At 30.0% G+C, this 22,932-nt stretch overlaps 1 protein-coding gene across 1 annotated transcript; it reads right to left on the bottom strand.

Moving 5' to 3' along the window:
• Positions 1-843: 843 nt before the first annotated feature.
• On the bottom strand, positions 844-22,447 carry LOC132953639 (uncharacterized). The gene is made up of 13 exons (XM_061026013.1): positions 22,442-22,447; positions 18,727-18,910; positions 18,602-18,672; positions 16,239-16,467; positions 15,520-15,651; positions 14,467-14,660; positions 13,010-13,169; positions 10,781-11,195; positions 6,495-6,981; positions 5,004-5,072; positions 3,965-4,097; positions 3,136-3,284; positions 844-1,047 (listed from the first exon to the last, which is right to left on the bottom strand). The coding sequence occupies exons 1-13, from the start codon at positions 22,445-22,447 to the stop codon at positions 844-846; spliced, it is 2,433 nt and encodes an 810-aa protein (XP_060881996.1).
• Between the last annotated feature and the right edge of the window lie 485 nt (positions 22,448-22,932).

Genomic DNA, 22,932 nt, shown 5'->3' with positions numbered 1-22,932 from the left:
TTATATTTTAACAGTGTTGTAAGGTACTTGAAAAAAAGTATTCAAATACTTTTCTAAATAAGTATCCGTATCTATACTTGAATACTTTCAAAACATATCTTTTACAAAACTGCATTCTAACCATTATTAATTAAAATTGATAACTTTACTATAATAGTCTTGGGTTAGTCAGATAAAGTTAAGCTGTTCCGAACTTGAACATAATACATTTTTTAACATTTACAAAAAACATCCTTACATATTTTGTAACCAATATAAATATAAATCTTAACATTTTGTATATTGGTTAAAAGTTAGGTACATTTTCTAAACCTATTATAGAAATATATTTTATTATATTTCTTGTCTTAATATATTATCTATATTGTCTTTACTGTATAACACATTTCTATCCACAAATCACAATCATGAATTAGGTACCTATTGGCTATAATAATAATAATTTATAATAATATTTACCGTGTATATGATTTTAATATAATTTCTTTTTCTAACAACACATTTGTAATGCCTATTGTTGAGTTAATATTTATTAATTTATATGTATTCAGTTATGATCTCAAACATTGAATAATATTTTTAAGTTAAAAAAATAACTTTTTTTTGTTATCATATAGTTATGATTCGGCCTACCCAAGAACCAGCTCATCGGAAAGATTCCTGATTTTCCGATTGGCCCATCCACCCCTGGCTTATGTACTTATGTGTATACGTTTTATGGATAGCACAGGTTCAAAATGAAATTCGCAACTCTATGATTTCCTGAGATATACTTTTGCATATAATATTATATCATGATTATGTAGGCATATTTAAAAAACATCGATCACGACCACAGTGTTGTTATTTGTTGTTCTTTTTATCGGCGACATACTCAAACAAGCAATCATCATCTTTTGCGGGGAAATAATCATAATACGACTGTTTAAAGTTTCTGCTCAGACGGCTGTTGTAATAGTCATTATACATAGTCTGGTACATTGTTCTCGCGTTGTTGATCGCCACTCTTTTGAGTTTGTGGATGTACTCAGATTTAGTCTTCTTGATCTATGATATTGCATTGAAATTACAAAACCGATCATTTTAAAATTAATATTGTATACATTTTGTATTATAGCTGTATAATATAGGTACTTGTATAAATGTTTAGCAGTAATTGTCGATAAAATCGATTAATTGTTAAACAGAAGAAGCGCTTAACCGTATTTTAACTGTCTAAAGTCATGCAATTATTATATACTATATGTGTATAACGTAGTTTAATTTTCGAAATTTAAAATAATAAAATGATAACTTAATAAATTATAAACTACAATTATTGTATTTTAAACTTTTATTGATATTATCCTAGGTAATGTTGCTGTAATTATATTTTGGTCGATCCTGGCCATTAATAAGAAAATAATCTCGAATATTTTAAGAATAAAAAACAAATTAATGGAAATAAAATAAAAGACTAAACAATGCATTTATATGTTCTTTAATAGTTTATTAAATGCTTAATTTGAAGAAAGCGTTCTTATTACAACAATATTAAAAATACAGAATTCAGCGATTGTTTATCCACCCCTTAGATAATAGATTTTCTTAAAAAAAAAATGTATATTATTTCGTTGTTACTCGTTGCCAAAACAATATTTCGTATAAAATATAAATGTATAGAGTTCAGAAGAAATTGTTATTAGTATACAAGTAAATAAATAAAATCATCAATATTCTGAAAAAAAATTTTAATCGAATATTGCGTATGGAAGGTAAACCTTACTTATATAATATGAAAAATATATCATGAATTACATAGGTTGGGAAGCTAAACAAATCGGTCCTACATAACATAATAATAGTAAGACTTGTGAAAAGCAAAATTTAAATCACCTAACAAGAAAAACGAGTTTATGTTTCGTTTTAAGTACTTAAAAAAAATGCCGGTAGTACGAAGAAGAAGTGAAGCTGTGAAACTTCCGTGTCTCGAAGAACTCACACATTTTGGCTAAAATGCACTTTACCACCCCATGCGAATTTTTCGATTTTTTTTTTTTTTTGGAACTTACTTGTTTTAACTATTTAAGAACAATGGTGCAATCAGAATTTGTCAGTCGGACTTAGATTTGAAGTTATGGCCTTTGGAATTTGCCAATTTTGCGTTTTTTAGGCATGAGTGCAACGCTACGTTTATCATATCTTTTTATCGTACCTACCTAGTCCGAGTGCAGTGCAGAGAGCGAGTGGCAACGCTAGCACATTATGTTAACACTATTTTAACAACTGTGTTTAATTTCGAGGCCTCCCCAAGGTGGTTTTAAACAGCAAATCAGTCGATATTTTCGATTTTTTCGTCCGAGCGCAGCGCTGATTGTGATTTCACCATCATTCTTAAGTCGTTAAAATACGTATAAAAAAATTTGAAATTAACTATAGGCGCTGCGCGTGGCATTAAAGTAATGTGGCACGCTTGCGTATAAACGTAATAACGCAAACTTTGGATGGCTATAACTTCTAAAATAATTGTTTCCGAAAAATTCTGCTTGCACCATAGTTCTTAAATAGTTAATATAGGTAAGTTCCAAAAGAAAAAATCGAAATAATTGCATGGAGTGGTAAAGTGCATTTGTTTCCACATTTTAGTAGACATTTTTTAATGAAAACATGTATTTAAAAATAATTTATTATAAAGACATTTCAATGTTAACAAAGAATTATTTTTTTATGGGTACAAAATACGATATTGAAATTTTCAGCTATGAACAAAATTAATATTTAATATCACGTATCCATCGTCACACTATTATATTGATATTAAAGACAACACCACGTAAATCCTAACTATAATTACTGAAAAATATAATTATTAAATGTATGAAAAATAGTTTTTCTAATCATATTTAAATATTTAGTTCAAATGATTTCCAAAATAGTATTTTTAGTTTTTTTTATCTCTTGGAAAATTAACTTTTTTGATATATTATTTAGGATTGATTTGGCAATGACTATAGTTACTTATATATTATACATAATAGTATATCGGCAATGGACATGATACAAAATCCAGTAGTTCCAAACCGTATGACATACCTCCATATATTATGTAAAGACCCGTGTGTATATTTAATTTATACATCGAAAAATTACACTCACTTTGCGTTTCATTTCGTTCACTCGATCCCAAGTAATTTTCATCGCACCGATTTTGCCCTCACCTTGCATTGGGTTCTGTGGTACGTTAACGGACGTCAATTTGATCCGTGGTGCACTCCACGCGTTTATCGACTGAACCATCAGGTTTTCTAAACCATTAAATAACAACTTTGTATATAAATATTACACCATGAATTACACACTTCAATAGGATATTGTGTGGTAAGGACGGGAAGTGAGCTATTTCAGTTGCGGCGACGTGTGCCGCATTCGCCCAAGTCTTAAATTGCTTTCCCGCACGAGCCACACATACTATTTTTTTGTCACGCCTCTGTGTTCATCGATCACGGCAAAGGTAATTTAGGGTTCTATGTAACAATTAGACTATTCTACGAATACAATATTTCATGAAAGAAACGATTTGGTTTTATTTATTTTAAGCGTCATGCATGGAGGTTATAATATGAATATAAGATGTAACCAGAAGTCTATATTTTGTAAGGACCGTACTATAAATTTTAGCTTCTGTTTGTCCAGAGGATACGCGTGATATGTGAGCTCAGTACTTTTGGGGGTTTCCATTTTACCACCGGGTACTTTTGGGGATTTCCACTTTACCGCCTGGCACTCTTTGGGATTTACACTTTACCGCTAGGTACTTTTAGGGGATTCCTACTTTACCACCAGGAAACTGGTCGCTTTCCGATGCTTTAACCGTCATTAAATACAAAACTTTCGGTGCAAGCGTAACAAAAAAATATTTATGGTCAGGTATAGTATTGTGAACGATAACAATATTAGATGATGATAATAATCGAACTTTACTAACGTTTCATTTTCAACGTCATATGTCTGTTTTCATTTATCCGTATTTCGTACCATCTCCGCAATTTGTTCAATTCAATTATTTCCGGAAAACTTGCCACAGGGTCACCCATAATTGACATCAATTTCAATACAACCTATGTAGATGAGCGTATACTTATTAGGTACAAACAATAAAATAATTTTGTGCTTTAGATACTTACATATTATGTAAATAATTTAATGGCTGGAAGTTAATAATAATACAAATGAGCTAACTACATAATTGTTTATAAACTAAAACACTAGGTACCTAGTAAACTACTGCTACACAAGTGCAAACACGCAAGTATACTAGACATTAAAAAAAAAATTATGTAATTATACATTTATGTAATTTATCAATTATCTATATGTTAGAACTGCGTAACACATTTAATGCCGGAAAACCACTAACTTTTTTTATGTTTGTTCCCTAAGGCCACCTCTAATTTCAATAATATTTACAATAAAAGGTACATGAATTAAACGGCATTGCAATATATTAGAAATTAATGCGTGAACGCGTCAGTGGCCTGTTTTTTACGGTGGAGGAGTGGTGGTTTTGGTTTAAATGTGTTATTTGTGGAGGAGTGGTGTAACAGCTGTGGCAGCGGTGTAAACTGTGCAGATGTGTAGTCTGTGATAACACAATACATAGTGGTGTGCATTGGCGCAAATAGGGGGGGGGGGCTTAGTCCCCCTGTTAAAAATCTAGTAATTAGTACTAATTTGTATATTCTGTGGTACCTACTAAGTATTATGGCCTATGAGGAGGGGGGCTTGAGTCCCCCCAAAAAATTTATTAAATTTGAACCTATGGTGGTGTGGTTTAAAAACAGCTCTATATTTTATACTACTAAACTAATTTCGAATTGATTTTCCTGTCATCAGGGGTTAAAGTTTATAATTCAAAATATTATTGAGGAATAACAATATGGTAAAAATTCATATTGTGATTATGTTTTGTTTGGCATTAGATTTTCGTTAGTTAACATCGAATACAATTGGTGAAATTAACTTACTCTTAGTTGTTTCCAATTTGGTAATTTGTGAATTACAGAGTGCAGTCGTGTCATGTTTACCGAGCCGTCCTTCAAATATATAAACAATATTTAAAATATTATCACCATATTATCATTTATCATATTATACAATTTAAAAACAATAAATAGGGCCTAACAACATTTTATAAACACATATTTATATGCATAGTTTTTGATCTTCAAGAGAATAATATGTATCGCAGATAATATAATGAAAACACATATAAGAGTTATGAAATTGCCTTTGGTTGACCCCCTCACTCCCCATTCAAAATTGCTGAACACACATCTGAGCCCATGTAAAGATAAAACGCGTATATTGTCTTTAGCGATCAAGAAATTGAACGAACCTGTTGAATCGTAACTTCACTTACAGAATATTAATATAGGACTGGGTGAAACTTTAATAATGTTATTATAATCCGGAATTATTTTGATAAGCAGAAATTATTAATAATTAATTGTATTCATGACATTGGATATTTATTTATTTATATTTTATTATTTAGTCTACTTTATCCAAGTTATCATTGTGTATTGATTCCTATAACAGTTAATTGAAGAGTTCAGTTGACAATAAGTATTATTGTTCACATTTCTTTGTATAATAAACTTGTATTTGTTTTTTCCATTTAATTGCCCATTATATTATTTACTAGCTGACAGCTGTCATAACCGACGTTGTCCATGCCAAAGATTTGTATTTTTAATAAATATATTTGTATAACATTTGTATGCCATATTTCTTCTAATTTATTATAATATAGCTGATCCCGCGCACTTCGTTGCCCGTAAAAAATGTCAATTATTAAAAAATTGTGATTGTCCAACTCCTTTTGGGTGTAACTTGCTGCAGTAAATGCACCTCATCCACCCCGGAAGACAATCCGACTACGACGGATCGAGAACATGAGCAATGGAATATCAAGTAGGCATTGTGAAAAAATTCGATTGTATGCATGCTTGATCTGCCCGATTAACAAATGGCAACCAATATAGAAATAAAATACTAATTTCTAATAATTATTATATAGCAAACGTTTATAAACAAAAATGCCCATCGTAAATCTTAAAATCTCTGTCTTATAACCTAACTTAACTTAACCTAACCTAACCTACAGGGTCCAATTGTGAATCTAAATCATTCAGGGAACCACTCAACCAAATACAAAAGAATTCATCAAAATCAGTTCAGCCGTTTAGGAATACATAAAGGACATACAGACAAATATTCATCGATATCTATAGATAATGTAGCATTCTAATGGCGAAAGATTTTTTGAAATCGGTCCAGTAGGTTTCGCGTTTATTCGTTACAAACATACAAATATTTCCTCTTTGTAATATTAGTACAGAATTAATTTTTACTGTAAAAATTGATATTCTTAACGAGGTCTGACTCTGAAGGGGGAAAGTGGAAATAAATGAAAAGCGCGCTGACACTCAAAAATTATGAATATTGTGTCTGACCTCGTTGATGAGCGGTGGTGGTCGTTCATCAGCGGCCACGTCATGACCGCAGTCTTTGGTCTCCGCAGACGTATTGCTGACGTGGTCGTCAGCGTGTATAGCCACTCCGCGGCTGCCACGATCATTGGGTGACAAGTCCAATATGGACGACTTCTTGCCTAGTTCTCTCACCGACTGTCCTTCGACGGCCACCTGCACCACCGACGGTAACGGCGTCCCCGGCATGCCTTTCATCGACGGTGTGTCTACATGTTTGGTCCGGTCGATTTTGGCTACCGTAATACCGGTGCCCGACGAAAACACTGACGGCTGCTGCTGGTTGCCTGCCGCCATATTGGCATCGTATTTTTCGAACATCTGATAAATCTTTTCCTCGTCCGCGTCCATCTTTGTAACGTTGAGGTCGCGCAACGTCTCGGATAGCTCCGCGTCATCGTCGCTCTCACCGTCATATTCCGGTTTACCAGCTAGCTTTTTTCCGTTGTCCCTGAAACCAAAACTTCTACCATTTAGGCACGGTCACTGCCATTCTATCTGCGTCTTGATATAGAATAACGTTGGCGTCAAAAATTAAGTTGGTACTGATATTTTTGTTGTGTAATGACATAATATTTAGTTATATGTTAATATTATATAATATAATAGTCTTATAGAATATTCATGTACGTTGGCGTACATAACTACAGGACTAGAGTGCCGGACTCACAGGCTGGAATCCATTTAGCTAGTGGATCCCACTCTCAGTGTTGGCCGTAGAGCACCCCTAGCCATAGCCGATTCAGCAGTCAAAAGTTTTGAGTAAAATAGTCAGAACATCTTTTGTTTATTCAAAAAAAATAAGAAAAAAGTAAAAAAATAAAAAAAAAATACTTATTTTATTTATTTATGAAGATATTCTATTTATTAATACGCTCCCTCCCCTTCAATATTCTATAATACTCTCGTAAACATCATAAAGAGCCACGTTATTAGTTATTTAACGGAGCTTGGTTTATTGTATGTACGAGGTACCTATACTAGGTATAATGAGATATTGGACGGTGGCGGCTCGTGCTATGGGGCACACGTGCACGTGTCCCACCAACAAAATTGAAAGAAAGAAGAAGAATTTATATTAAATTAAAATTGAATAGGTATTTCTTCCATTATAATATAATTTGTATATTATTATTTATTTTAAAATATTAAAAAAAAATTATTATAAAATCAATTATTTTTCATCAGCTTAGTCAAAAATAATTTCGTTAAATACAGTCCACTTAACCAACAAACATAACACATCCGTTATTTGATAGCAACCTAAATAGCACCTTTTAGTTCTTATTAATAGTGTAAAGACTAAAAGGTTCTATCTGCATGATAAAATAAATTAGTGAAAACCAAAAATTACTATCTCATATTCATTGTATCAACCAGACAATAATAATAATATGATGGTATAAAAAAATTGTAATTAAGAATGCATGGACGTACTCAGGACAAATTTTAGGAAGGGGTGGGTGGGGGGGCGTTCATGAAAATTAAAACCATAATATACAACTTGAATGTTTAATTATTTATAAGATTACATAATCTGAGAAAACTTAGTGGGGGAGGGGGTGGTTGTTTAAACCCTTAACCCTTAACCCCCTACCAAAGTACTGTCTTGTAAATAGGAGTTATTTAAATGAAAAGTCAATGTCACATTATTTATTATTTTGGAATGGTAATGTCTTAGTAAAAACATACATTTAATTCAGAACGAAAAAGTTCTAACTAAGTAAAAAAAGATGGATAAGTGGATGTCGCTCTGCTGTACAGTAGGTTACAAGTGGGTCACTGTAATGGATGGTGTTAAATTTGAATTCAATGGTATAATATCATTGTATAAGAAAAACGATTCTGAGCGAAAACGGTCAGTCAGCCTATGATTTTACCAAGTATATTTGATGATATTATTGTGAATAAAGTAATTTATATATAACCTATTTACGTGGAGCCTTGTTTTAAATTTTCAATCCTTAGCCATAAAAGTTAAAAATTTATAAATTTTTAACTACAAAATAATTAATAAATTATAAATTTGATAAATGTTGTCAAAATTTGAACTTTAAATGCTTATAAAAAAATATTGTGCCTATGTATTTTTAATATTTTTCAACTGCTATTAGAACGATATATCAGGAGCATTATATTAAATTTTCACGCTTTTTTACCCAACAAATAAAAATTTATTGATATTTATAGAAAAAAAACTAAAAAAATTGAAAACTGACAATGTCCGTAAACAGCTAAAAAAGAGGCAAAATATTTTCAACATTTTATGGTGTATAGAAAATGCTAATATAAACATTCAGTGAAATTTTCAAGTATCTACAGTCATTCGTTTTTTAATTACAATAAAATAAGAAAATTGTTACATGAGAAATCAAGTAAATATCAAATGTTGTAAAAATATAAATTTCAGACGCTCATAAAAATTTAATTTAAGTTTCTTCTAGACATTTTTTTTTTGATAAAGGTAGACAAACTTATGAGTAATCTTATATTACATTTTCAAATCTTAGATTTAAAAAGAAAAATTTTTATGTATTCTCAACTCAATATAATTTGCTATTTTTCGTGATTTTTCCGTATTTTGTCAAAATTTGAACTTTAAATGCTTATAAATAAAAACTGTGACCAAGGATTTTTAATTTTTTTCATGTGCCTTTGAAACAATAACCTAGGAGCCTTCTATTAAATTTTCAAGCTTTTTTACTCAACAGATAAAATTTTATTGATATTTATAGAAAAAAAAACTAAAAAAATTGTAAACTGACAATGGCCGTAAACAGCTCAAAAAGAGTCAAAATATTTTCAACATTTAATGGTGTATAGAAAATGCTAATATAAACATTCAGTCAAAATTTCATGTCCCTACGGTCATTTGTTTTAGAGTTACACCAAAAACCAAAATCGATTTTCTCGAAAACAAATTTTGCTTAAAAATTCCCGTTTTTCCTTAATTTTTCTTTTGTTTTTCACGTCGCTTGTGAAAACTACTGGGAAATGTTTACTTTTGACCCCCCCAAAGTACCAACTAGATTCACTTTCCTATCATAAAAGTTACTATTGAAGAAAATCCAAGCACTTTTACTGTCCTAAAAGGTGATGACTGACACAAAAATAAAAAAAAAAACACACACATCATTGTAAAATCAATACATTCATCGCTTCGCTCAGAATCTAAAAATTATATTAACAACTGAAAGGTTCTATTTGAAGAAATTTTTGGTTCTTACCGGACATATTTTACATTTTTGTTTTTTAGATTCTGAGCGAAGCAATGAATGTATTGATTTTATAATGATGTGTGTTTATTTTTATTTTTTTTTTTGTCTGTCATCACCTTATAGGACATTAAAAGTGCTTGGATATCTTCTTCAACAGTAACTTTTCTGATAGGAAAGTGAATCTAGTTGGTACTTTGTCAGTTTTCAATTTTTTTAGTTTTTTTTCTATAAATATCAATAAAATGTTATTTGTTGGGTGAAAGAGCGTGAAAATGTAATGCTAGGCTCCTGATATAATGTTACAATAGCAGTTTAAAAATATTAAAAATACATAGGCACAATTTTTTTTATAAGCATTGAAAGTTAAAAATAAGTAGTTAAGAATGTATAAAATTTTCAAATTTTATAGCTAGGGATTGAACATTTAAAACAAGGTTACACGTAAATAGGTTATATATAAATTACTTAATTCACAATAATATCATCAAATATACTTATATAATATAAATTTAATATAAAACATCATAGGCTGACTGACCGTTTTCGATCAGAATCGTTTTTCTTATACAATGATATTATATCATTAAATTCAAATTTAACACCATCCATTACAGTGACCAACTTGTAACCTACTGTACAGCAGAGTGACATCCACTTACCCACCTTTTTTTTTACTTTAAATTTAGATTTAAAAAGAAAATAAATGGCCATTGTTAACTCGGTACAACTTTGTTAATTTTTTAGATATTTTGCCTATCATTAAAAATTATTTATTATGAAAAAAGATAACACAGTTTCAAGTGGAAAATAATAGTTTAAAATGGCTCTTTTGAACAATTTGATATTTTCAGATAGCACCTTTTGGTTTTGAGCCCATGAATACCTAATTTATCAAATATTTTTATTATTTTTCATAATGGGTACATATTATGTAAGAAGGGAAATATTTGTGCCCCACCTTCAATAATTAACCCCACGAGCCGCCACTGACAAGTATACAGTGTATATCTTAGTGACGCAGTTATAGCTTACCCACTGGTCACGTCGCATTCGAAGTGGTCGACCGAACTATCGAAATCGATCACTACAACCGTCTTGTGCGGGTTCGTTTCAACCATGGTGCTGTCGGACGACTCGGCGATCGAATCGATAGAAACGTTCGACGCTTTGTAATCAGCGCTGAGCCAGCCAAATGGCTTTTTCAACCAGCTGTCTTGCGTTGGTGGCAGTGTGTGTGAGCCAGCGCGTCTGGTGCGATGGAACGTCATCATATTTTCCGTCACCGTGGTCGCCATAGAAGCCGTCGACCATCGTCGTGAATGCCATGTTTCGCTCTCCACGAACTCTCGACTGGTTTTGGGCCACGCATCCTCCTGCTCTTGCCGCCACTCCTCCTCCTCCACAATCGCTGTCTGCACTTCACCACTGCTCTGCATCACGTCGTCTTCTAAATTACCGTTTGTGGTTAATTTTAATTTATTCCAAATGCAGAAATTATTAATACAATAGGTATAACGAATTCAACTGTGTGCGGGTGTGTGGTACCCGATTAGCGACGTCACCTAAACCTACATTCCTCGCATGCAATTATTCATAAAAGTGAAACGAGTGGTAACCGATGGGATACTATAAAATATGTTGTATAAATATACCATAACACGTTAACATGATATTCGGTTAAGTCTTCAATGTAATTGAAACGTTAACATTGCGTTATATACGTATGTTATTGACTACCGTCGTAAAGCTTGGATTTGGTAGTCGAAGGTTACGTAATACAACAATGGGAGTGCCAATTTTTAATTTGGACGAATACTAGGGTAACCCACCAGGATTCAATGAACTTTACAGTTCTTGAGAGTAATGTACTAATGTAGAGCGTCTTCTTGATCCATGACGGTATCAATGGAGAAGTAGTTTACGGTGTCGCAAGGTAGCTTAGCCATTGTTTGTCGTTGATGGCATCGACTCTTATATTCCTGACAGCTGAAATTGCCCTCTCGCACATTTATTGATAACTGTTTTGGTTGATATTGGCCATATCCGAATACACTTTAGAAATCAGGTATGTAATTTTGGTCAATATGTTACTATAAGATCTTTGTCAATGATCATTGTTTTGTCTGATTCAAGTACTTTACTTTCACAAGAGCTTTTTCGAGGAAATCTGTGCTTCCTCTACTTAAGTGACTCCTCATGTTAGTATATAAGTTTCTTATGCAATGTCGAAGATTTTAAGCAAGATTTAATAATATCTGATCTAGTTTCCCTAACTATTACAGGCAATGTTTGACTTAAACCACCAGAAAATGTCAAAGTAATTCCACCCATAACTTTATTTGAACTTCTTCTGTCACTGAAAGTTGTATCTAAGGACTATACGTGAGCTTTATGAATCATAGTGCACTCATCTCATATTATTCAGGCTTGCATCTTTGGAGACCTTGGCTAATGGGCAATTTTTACGAATAAGGCACAAACTATCTTTTTCAAGTGATACCGTAAGGGGTAGTTTAAAAGTAGAATGAGCCGTAATCCTGTTAGTAGTGTTGCAGAAATACCTGATGACTGATGACGCATCGGCTATGGGTATTTTTTCTTTTAACCTAACTCTAACCCTGGCAATGCTGGTGATGTACGTACTACATATTATGTGAATGATTTGGTACTCTAGACAAATCACACAACACACAATTATTGTGCATATTAGCATTGTCTAAGAAAGCGATTCCCAACCAAATTAGGGCTGTGGAGGTTATTTATAGAGGATTTTGGTGGAGCATAATTTACATGTTATTACTTATTAATGCATGGTCTTTTTAAATATTAAAAAAAAATAAATATTTTCCTAATTAATTGGATAGCAAAATAGGGGCAGGAAGAAAATCGTATATAAATAATCGTTATAGGTACTCGTAAATTATATTTGTATTATTACTATAATTTGGTGTTAGTAAAATATGAGAGTTATGTTTTAAATTATTGTGATTATTGAACAGCCATGAGACGTTAAAATTAAAATGTTAGGGTCACGCTGATAAAAGGTTCCACTGGTTTAAGATCACTCATTCAGTTGAATCGACAAAGTAGCAAAGAAATTGGGGTTATTGGTAAATGAGAACAAATCAGGTGCCTAGTCATGGGGAGTCATTTAGGTAGACTATCTGGATACATCTGATAGCGGACAATATGCAAGCATTGTATAAGGTAGGCAATATTTTGTAGTTATTTATTAAACTATACGCTGCAGTAGAATCATACCATAGTTATAGGATTCTACTGTTGGACTCTCAATTTCCAGTTTATTTTCATCTTCATTCTTCAACGGTTTCAACACTGGTGGTTTGCAAAACATTTTTTTCACTGAATTATTGGGGTAAGTGATATTCATTCTCATTGTTGTCTTTTTTTCCTCTTCGAGCTATGCAAGGCAAATCATATTCAAATTAGTTTTTTATTCCTTATTTTTTAGAGACATACATACACCTATATATTTTGACTGCAAATAGAACTTTTATGCAGCATGCAACCATCTATATTCTATAGTCTACCTACAGTCTATATGACTTAAATTATTTTCTAAAAATGTATTTATATAATATCACATAGTTATTATTAATACATTTTAGATTACTATTTAAATCGTTTTTGTCATAATTTTCCAAATAAAACTGAACTCCTTTAAAGATCATAACTGTCAATAGAAATGTTGTCAATTGTTTCTAATTAACGACACAATTTAGAACTTTAAAAATCTACATTTTATATTATTGGGCTTATAAAATGCTATGTTTAATAAAAAAAAAACACATTTGAGGCTAAGGATCTGATGTTGCCTAGATCCAACAAGAGATCGTCGAACAGATTAAAGATGTCACTACAAAACCCATTTTTAAGTTTTAACCAAATATTAAAATTAGCATTTTCCATACATTGTAAAATTTTCAAAATAGGTTTATTTTTTTTTCAACTATTTGTATATATAAGACATTATTCAAATTTTGTAAATTTTTTTAAATCTTCTATCGATAAAAACTTTTTGCCTAAGAGTGTTAAAAGTAACAACACAAAAATATTAAATATTCATAGGTATGATTATTTTTTATATGTTTAATGTTTATATGTTATATTTTTTATATGTTCAGATTTTGACGAAATTCATCAAAATCCCGACAATTTGCAAATAGTTTTCAGTTATAAATTCATAAATTTTTTTCTTTTCGTGGCTGGTATTAGAAATTTTAATAAGTTACGTTATTTATGTACATGAAATATTTTTGTTTTTATACATTTTTTTTTAATCATTAAATTGTATTATTTATAGGCAGACATAACTATTAAACTATGCTAAGATGACACACCCAGAATCGTGTTTCGTATGTAACGATTTATAATTCAATTTAACTATAAATATAAAATACAATGACGTACTAGAAAACTTCTGTTCAGTAGATCGGTACCCACTTGTCCACCTTTTTATAATTATACCTAATTCAGAATTGCAAATCATGTAATGTTTTCTATTTTTTTATTGATGTTCGTAGATTGTTATTTAATTTAATTTAAATAAGGAGGGACTGGAAGAATTATGAAATTATATGGTTGAAAATATAGTATGTGTGAATTTTAACATCAACAATATTATGAAAATTAAATGGCGTGCCTTCGATATTTTTAATTTTCTAGTGTGAGTTATGCGTATGATGATTATTATTTACCTCCTTGTTATTTTGCTGTTGCAATTGTATTGTTTTCATTTTATTATGCATCCTTTGTCGTCTTACATTCTCATTGTGTAAATTAACCTCTTTCACTTTAATCCACGGGTGATGAGGTTGTGGTAACGGTTCTAAATAGGGAGATGAATATTTTTTCGTGGATCTCGTTGATTTCGGAAGTTTCATGTACTCAACTGAAATCAGAAACCCGATCAATATAAAAATGTAATATTAAAGATAGTTGATTGAGTTATTTAAGGTACAACGCCAAACTGTCAATTATATTTAATATAATACATTTTACGTTATGATTTAAATTAAATTATTATTATTTGATAGGTAGTTGACAAATTAGGGTGGATAGGTACGATTGATACAAATATAAATATTGTTTTTATTAAATAAATCGTCTAATTTCAATTCAAGATTTTGATCTGCATTAAAGGTTTTTGTTGATATTATATTATAGTAAACATGCGCCAGTACGAAATAGTAAATTCAAATAATATAAACCTCAATGATTTAAAATTAAAAAATTTTAATAAATTATAATTGTCAGCATGATGGATGATAGTAATTTTTATTTTTTTTTTTATGTTTAAGGCTTCGACATCTGAGGTCATTAGCCTGTAAGGTTGGTAAGGTTGGTACAGTAGGGTTGGGATGGTTAGTACGTGGAACACGTGTATGTGTGGCAAGATTTTTGCGCACTACGAACCCGGGTGGTCACCCATCCGAGAACTAGTGTCAGCGGTCGTTGCTTACTCTCAATCACGTCGTGTGATTGATTTCAGCCACTGCGTTGCGCCGAGCCACATAATAATATTATATACCTATTACCTAGTTTAACTTTTTGTTTAGTAGTTGTGTCAGTAAAACTGTATTTGGTAAGACTTAAAGTAATAATACGAGTCAGGTTTTATATTTATAAATCATACAATAGATAATAGATAAGTATCATAATATATATAATAGACATATAGAAGAATTTAATGAGTTATAATCAAAAATCATTTTTAAGTACATTTTTACAATAATATAATAAGTTCTTACGATTTTTTTCAGGTACGGCGTCTTTGAGAAAATAATTTAGTCTCTTGATAAAACACGGATATGCTATGTGAAGTATACCACTCATTAAGATCCTTTCTTCTGGAAAATAATCTGTTTTTATGTTACCTGAAACTATAATAGCGAATGCAGCTGTAAGTTTTAACATTTTACTAAAACAATTATTTTTTCTAGTTTTTATTTTTTGTACAGAAGTTACTTAAATACATCTAATAAATATTTAATTAGTTCTAAATTCTAAATTTATAACATGCAACTTTTTTTTAGTAACAAAGTATAATATATTAAATCGTTGGTATTTTTATTTTATAAGAAAGTCAGTACCTAAGAGTTTTGTGTTTAATTCAAAATTAATTTATTCTATCCATTTTCAAATTAAAAATTAAAATAGAAAAAACTCAGAATTTTAATATTTTTTTGATAACGTTCATAAATATTTATAGCTCGAATAGCCTACACTAAATAAAAATGTAAAAATATACTTATGTTAAAATGTTAGTAAATAATAAATATGAGCATAAAATAATGAAAAAGTATATCAAACATATTTAAATAATAATTACATACTATTTGTTTTATTCTTAGGTTATGTAATGAAGATGTTAATCAACGAGTGTGTTTGACGCAACAACTTAGCACTCCTATTAAGCCTATTAATTTAAACGATAATTTTTTTTTAAGTGGTTGCAAAGTAGACTAACTTCTTGATTGATCGCCGATTTTCTCGTTGTTCTTTTGTATCACGTAATCTTTAATTATCTGCAGAAAATCTATCACATAAAGTTCAGTTTTGACCAAGGCATCCATTGCTACAGTATGCGGGATGAATGTACGAACACCTAAAGCTTTGAGTGCACGTCTCGTACTCTTTGATGTGGCCAAATCGAAGTCTTCTTTCATGTTATGAAAAAGATTGTCCAGTACAGAAATCTGATGTATGGAAGAGAAAATATAATTGAAGTTTAATGTATCACATCTGGTAGAAAAAACATGTTCGAAATCAATTGTTGAGAAATCTGAACAATTACATTATATTCTTAAGTAATAACTAATAACTATGTTGTTATCCTATCAATCTATAAGGTGTTCGTTTTCCGTCTTAAATTTTTTCTGCAACTGGTTCAGTTCAACAACAAATTAACTATTTTATTCATCGATTGAAAGAGGGGCAATATTTAATATGATTTCCAACATCCAAAACGGATAGGAACTTCAAAAAGAAGAATAGTTATCATTTGGCTTAGGGACTTCTAGCTCTAAAAAAAATACAATTATGCTTTAAAAAATCGTCAAATATGCGCTAAAATATGCTCTAAAATTGTTTTTATTTTACTGAAAAATTGATATATAACTTATTTATTATTATTTAATGTATTTCATATTTTTAAATTATTGAATGCATGTAGGAACTTTTTAAGTACTTTTTTCACAGAAGATACTAATTTATCAACATCCAGAAATTCACTTCGTAGTTTTCAGCTAGTCTATGCAGGGCATACGCCTACTGCTAGAAGGTTATATGTATAATTGTAGAGTATTTAGAGATTGTTTATTTGACTATGCACGGAGGGATAGGAACGATAGTGTGTATGAATTTGAACAGTGTAAATTGTCTTTATAAATAGATGCCTTCATTAATGACCTAGCACTTACAAGATACTGCTAAAATATGCTCTAATAAGAAAGAACATTAAAATATGCAATAATATGCACAATACAATTTTTGGATTTGGATTATATAATATAACATGAACAGGATTTATATTTGACTCTGTTACTTTTTACATTATTCAGAAAAAATATGCAAATTCTAGAAGTCCCTAAGACTAGTTATCATAGAAAATATTTAGTAAACATAGCATAGTAGGTAACTATCAAAATGTACTCATAATATGTGGACCGTATTTAGTAGGGGGTATTGTTGGTTCTATATTTATTTAAACATTCATGTGTAAAAAAAATAAAATGATATATTTATGTTATTGTAGAAGAGGGAGTGAGCCGAAAACAATTTTTAGAACAAGAGGTAAGGAAAACATGGTATAATAGAACAAAATATGTACCATAAATAATAATAACAACTTACTCGTAATATTAATTGTATTTATTTATATAATTATAATGATGTGTATCGGTTGTAATTTTGTAATAATTACCATTTGACATTTACCATCGATAATTAATATTTAAAAAAAATAATACTGTTATGTGTCATAAACATGAAGGAGGTATATAAGTAGCTACTTAGCTAGTATATATCTAACTCATGATATGTATACAAACTTCGCATAGTCTCAACTTTTTCCGATCGACTTCAAAATGCTACCAAAATTTGCAAATAAATTTGGCTGATTATAAATCCTTTTTTATATTTACTGCAATTATATTAATTAAGTGACATTGCTGTGACATCCATAAAGTTGGTGTTGGCTGTTGGCCCCTTAACTTTGATATAGATACTACAAAACTAGTGAAGATATTTAGTAGCATTTTACTAACTTTTAACAATCTGCATTTAAAAAAATGCTCCAATGGTTTAATGTCCAAAATCGGTATTTCTGGAGGAGTCCACTTCATGTATACTCCTCTCCCCAAAATGTTTCCTACCAACTATTGACTATAGTTATTAGTATTTAGTATTCTTATTAGTAACTAATTGCAACCTACTTGAATGCATTTGAAACTTCACTGACAAGTATTTACCTCTATATATTGTCGTTTGAGAATAGTTATAAATTCATATCTCCTTTCAAAAACGCTAAACACGCCATTAGTATATCTATCTACATAAGATAACCCTGATTTCTATCTTGAATATTACACACCTAGGTCGAGTCTCCGATACCTCGTTAATATCAACCTTTAATTTATAGGAAACGCGTCGGAACATACTGGTCGCCAGGGAAAAAGCAGACGTTACAGTACTAAACATGTATTTTATAATTTTAAATGTTTATAAAATTATAATATGTATTTAGTTAGATATTGATAAAACTATTGATTTAATAATTTTTCAGACATCGAGTGTCTAGTAATAATTAATTTATTAATATAGTTATCCAACCTGTTGGTCAGACAATTCCTGGTACCATTTTGGTCCCGTGACTTGTTTTCTGTTGATTTTTGTTATTTGTTCTGAAAAAAATACGTTTTAACTATTTTTGAACGTTTTACGTCCGTCGTTCATACCTGTTTGTCTCTTAAAATTTTCGTAATTCTTCTTGGCCAAACAGTAATTTTTAGTCGCAATCGAGTGCTGTGTTCGTCGTTTCCGTTCTTGCGTTTCCTCATAATACTCTCGAACCATTGATTTTTTTGAAATGTTTTCATGTAAACCTACTTCCGATGGAACATTATTGTGAGGTACTTTTCCCTGTGGATTAACATAACACAACACTAAACACCAATAGGTATCATGATTTGACTATGTTCTGGTTATTGTCCGTGATAATAATTTAAACTCGTTTTAAGACGAAATTAATTGCATGAATACGTAAATTGTATAGATTTTAACATAGATACGTTTATGGGCTGCATAATACAACTTTTTTATAGCTGATTTCGCATGACGCGTTGATTTTTGCAATAAAAAACGTAAATCAACAATTATTATTCTAAAAACTAATCTATAATAGAATACAACTTTTTTTTTTCTGCACTAGGATATCAAAAACGTCAACAACTTATCTATGATTCCTTAATTTTAGGGATATATAATATCTAGTAACATTCAACTTTATCTTTACTGATCTGTCCAAATGCAATTTAAAATAATTAATGTTTTACAGAGAAATAATTGTTGAAAGCTTTAATGGTATTTACTCACGTCATAACTTATACCTACTTTTAATTATGCCATCAAAATGTATTAAACTTAAGAATTAAAATTAAGAACATAATTATCAATTGATGAAGACAAAATTACTTTGTATTTTTGTTGTACAATAGGTCATTACAGTTGATAAAATTATGTACAGGCCTGGATTAAGAGAGGGAGGGGCTTGGACCTAGGCCCACCACAAATATCGAACAATAATATGTTTCTTATACTATGATAATATAAAAACAAGTATACCAGAACTAGCAATTTATAAAAATATTAACTAATTTAGTAGTTTTGTGTTCTAAAAGTGATATTATGTATATAATAGACACCAATGAAATATTTGAAGAGTTTGCTTCTAAAAACGCAAGAATAAATTATTTGTAAAAAGAAAATGTTTGTATTTAAACAGTATCTCAATATATAAATATCTTTTTATCTCTGAAATATATTTATTTGTAAGTTAGATACCAATATTAGATTCTGAGCGAAGCGATGAATGTATTGATTTTACAATGATGTGTGTTTTTTTTTTTTATTTTTTTTTATTTTTTTTTTATTTTTTTTTTTTGTGTCTGTCATCATCTTTTTGGACAGTAAAAGTGCTTGGATTTTCTTCAACAGTAACTTTTTTGATAGGAAAGTGAATCTAGTTGGTACTTTGGTGGGTCAAAAGTTAATTTTCCCAGTCATTTTTACGCAAAATCTGTTTTTGAGAAAATCGATTTTGATTTTTGGTGTAACTTTAAAACAAATTTACTGTAGGTACATGGAATTTTGACTGAATGTTTATATTAGCATTTTCTATACACCATAAAATTTTGAAAATATTTTGACTCTTTTTAAGCTGTTTACGGACATTTTTAGTTTCAATTTTTTTAGTTTTATTTTCTATAAATATCAATAAAATTTTATCTAATGAGTAAAAAAGCTTGAAAATTTAATAGAAGGCTTCTAGGTTATTGTTTCAAAGGCAGATGAAAAAAATTAAAAATCCTTAGTCACAGTTTTTATTTATAAGCATTTAAAGTTCAAATTTTGACAAAATACGGAATAATCACGAAAATTAGCAAATTATTTTGAGTTGAGAATTCATACAAATTTTTCTTTTTAAATCTAAGATTTGAAAATGTAATATAAGATGACTCATAAGTTTGTCTACCTTTATCAAAAAAAAAATGTCTACAAGAAACTTAAATTACATTTTTATGAGCGTCTGAAATTGATATTTTTACAACATTTGATATTCACTTGATTTCTCATGTAACAATTTTCTTATTTTATTGTAATTGAAAAACGAATGACTGTAGATACTTGAAAATTTCACTGAATGTTTATATTAGCATTTTCTATAAATATCAATAAAATTTTATCTGTTGAGTAAAAAAGCTTGAAAATTTAATAAAAGGCTCCTGAGATATCGTTCTAATAGCAGTTAAAAAATATTAAAAATACATAGGCACAATTTTTTTTTATAAGCATTTAAAGTTCAAATGTTGGCAACATTTATCAAATTTATAATTTATTAATTATTTTGTAGTTAAAAATGTATAAAATGTTTAACTTTTATGGCTAAGGATTGAAAATTTAAAACAAGGCTCCACGTAAATAGGTTATATATAAATTACTTTATTCACAATAATATCATCAAATATACTTGGTAAAATCATAGGCTGACTGACCGTTTTCGCTCAGAATCGTTTTTCTTATACAATGATATTATATATCATTGAATTCAAATATAACACCATCCATTACAGTGACCCACTTGTAACCTACTGTACAGCAGAGCGACATTCACTTATCCACCTTTTTTTATTATGTATATGGGCCACTAAAATTGTTGGCCCTAGTCCAAAATCATATTAATCCTGGCTTGATCACGCATGCTAGGTGGAGGGGGTTAAAACATAGGCAGGGGGGGACTAATCTAGCCTCCTAGTTTCGCCATTATTTACAGCCCTATGTTGATGGCAAGTTTATGAAAATTATTAATTGTGGGAAGTTGAGTTACATAATTAAATTAAATTACCTTAAGTTAAGTTAAATGTTAACAAAAAAAAATTAGCTTTAAGTTTAAAGTTGAGATAGAAAATAAATTTAACTTAGCTCAGTAAAAAGTTATTTTTTTTTCAAGTTACAATATTTTTAAGTCATTAACTACCCTAGTATTTTGGTTTACACAAACATTTATATAGACGTTTAACACTGTGTAAAAAAATAGATTATTATAATAATATATAGTTAGAAAAAAAATAATAAAAATCGAAATTAAATCGAAAAAGAGTCATCAACATAGGCTGTACACATTGGCACAACTATGGGAGGGGGGGCAAGAGGGCCCCTGGATTAGTCCCCCCGACCATGATTTAACCCACCCCCCACACCACCACTTAGTTGCACCAATGTGTACAGCCCTATGTTAATGGCTAGTTAATGAAAATAATTAATTGTAGCAAGTTTGTAGCAAGTTAAGTTAATTAAATTAAATGACCTTCAGTTAAGTTAAAAGTTAACAATCCCCCCCCCCCCCAAAAAAAAAAAACTCCTACTGATTTAGAAATAAGCCCACTTTGGTTTATTTTAAATAAATAGATATGAATAAATAGTTTTATTGGGTGGACTGAAGCCTCTCCAGAATTTTAACTCTAGTTGCACCAATGAATGTTAATCCATGTTTAGTAGACTGAGGGAATTAGTGAAATAATTAGTATATAATATAGGTACATATTAAATTTACCGATTGGTAATTGGTTTCATATCCTAATAAAATGTGTAAAGTACGTAAAATAACTTGTAGTCTGGTATGGTAAAATATCAAATGTATTTTTAGATTGAAATACCTACTGTTATAATTTTGGATGTGTATGTAGCTGTACATATTACTATATTCTATAAAGTATACTTACTATATATAATATATATATACATACAATTTTCTTAGGTAGGTACGTATACTTTTACGCATACTCACTATAATAATTCATTGTTTACATGGAAAATTAGAGGCATTGAAGATATTACCTAACAAAGCTGAATTGTTTTACTGGGGTGAATTAAAAAAAATATATTTTTACTTACCACCATTTTGTTGAACTATTCACTATAGCGGGTGCTATATCAAATACCTTATTTTTATTGTTCTTTCGTAATTAGGTGAACAGAATAGTTAAAACAACATTGTTTATTTTGGTTTTGAATAAATAAACACACGATAGGTATATGAATACAGTTTGTAAACATGTTAGATTAACGTAGTGACCAAATGGAAATAACTAAAAAAAATTGAATTATTAATAATTCAGTTTTATAGTAACCACGATGTAGAGAAGATAAGGTGACACCGCTCCCGTATTTTTCAATGGTACGACAATCGCGGCAGTTTGGTAGTTCAGAACTTATCACGAGAATTTGCTCGAAGACCCGACTTTTATATGAGTCGTTTGGAGATTTACATTTCAATTTTATTTAATTGTATTAATTGTTGTTCGACTGTCAATAATCGTCATGCCAACATAATATATTTTATGCTATATTGTATAGATTCTTAAAATAAACCAATGTGTTGGACT

This window comes from Metopolophium dirhodum, chromosome 1, assembly GCF_019925205.1.
Source record: "Metopolophium dirhodum isolate CAU chromosome 1, ASM1992520v1, whole genome shotgun sequence".
In the NCBI taxonomy this organism is placed as follows: domain Eukaryota; kingdom Metazoa; phylum Arthropoda; class Insecta; order Hemiptera; family Aphididae; genus Metopolophium; species Metopolophium dirhodum.
Note: the sequence above shows the minus strand (reverse complement) of the source record. Positions and strands in the feature narration are given on the sequence as shown.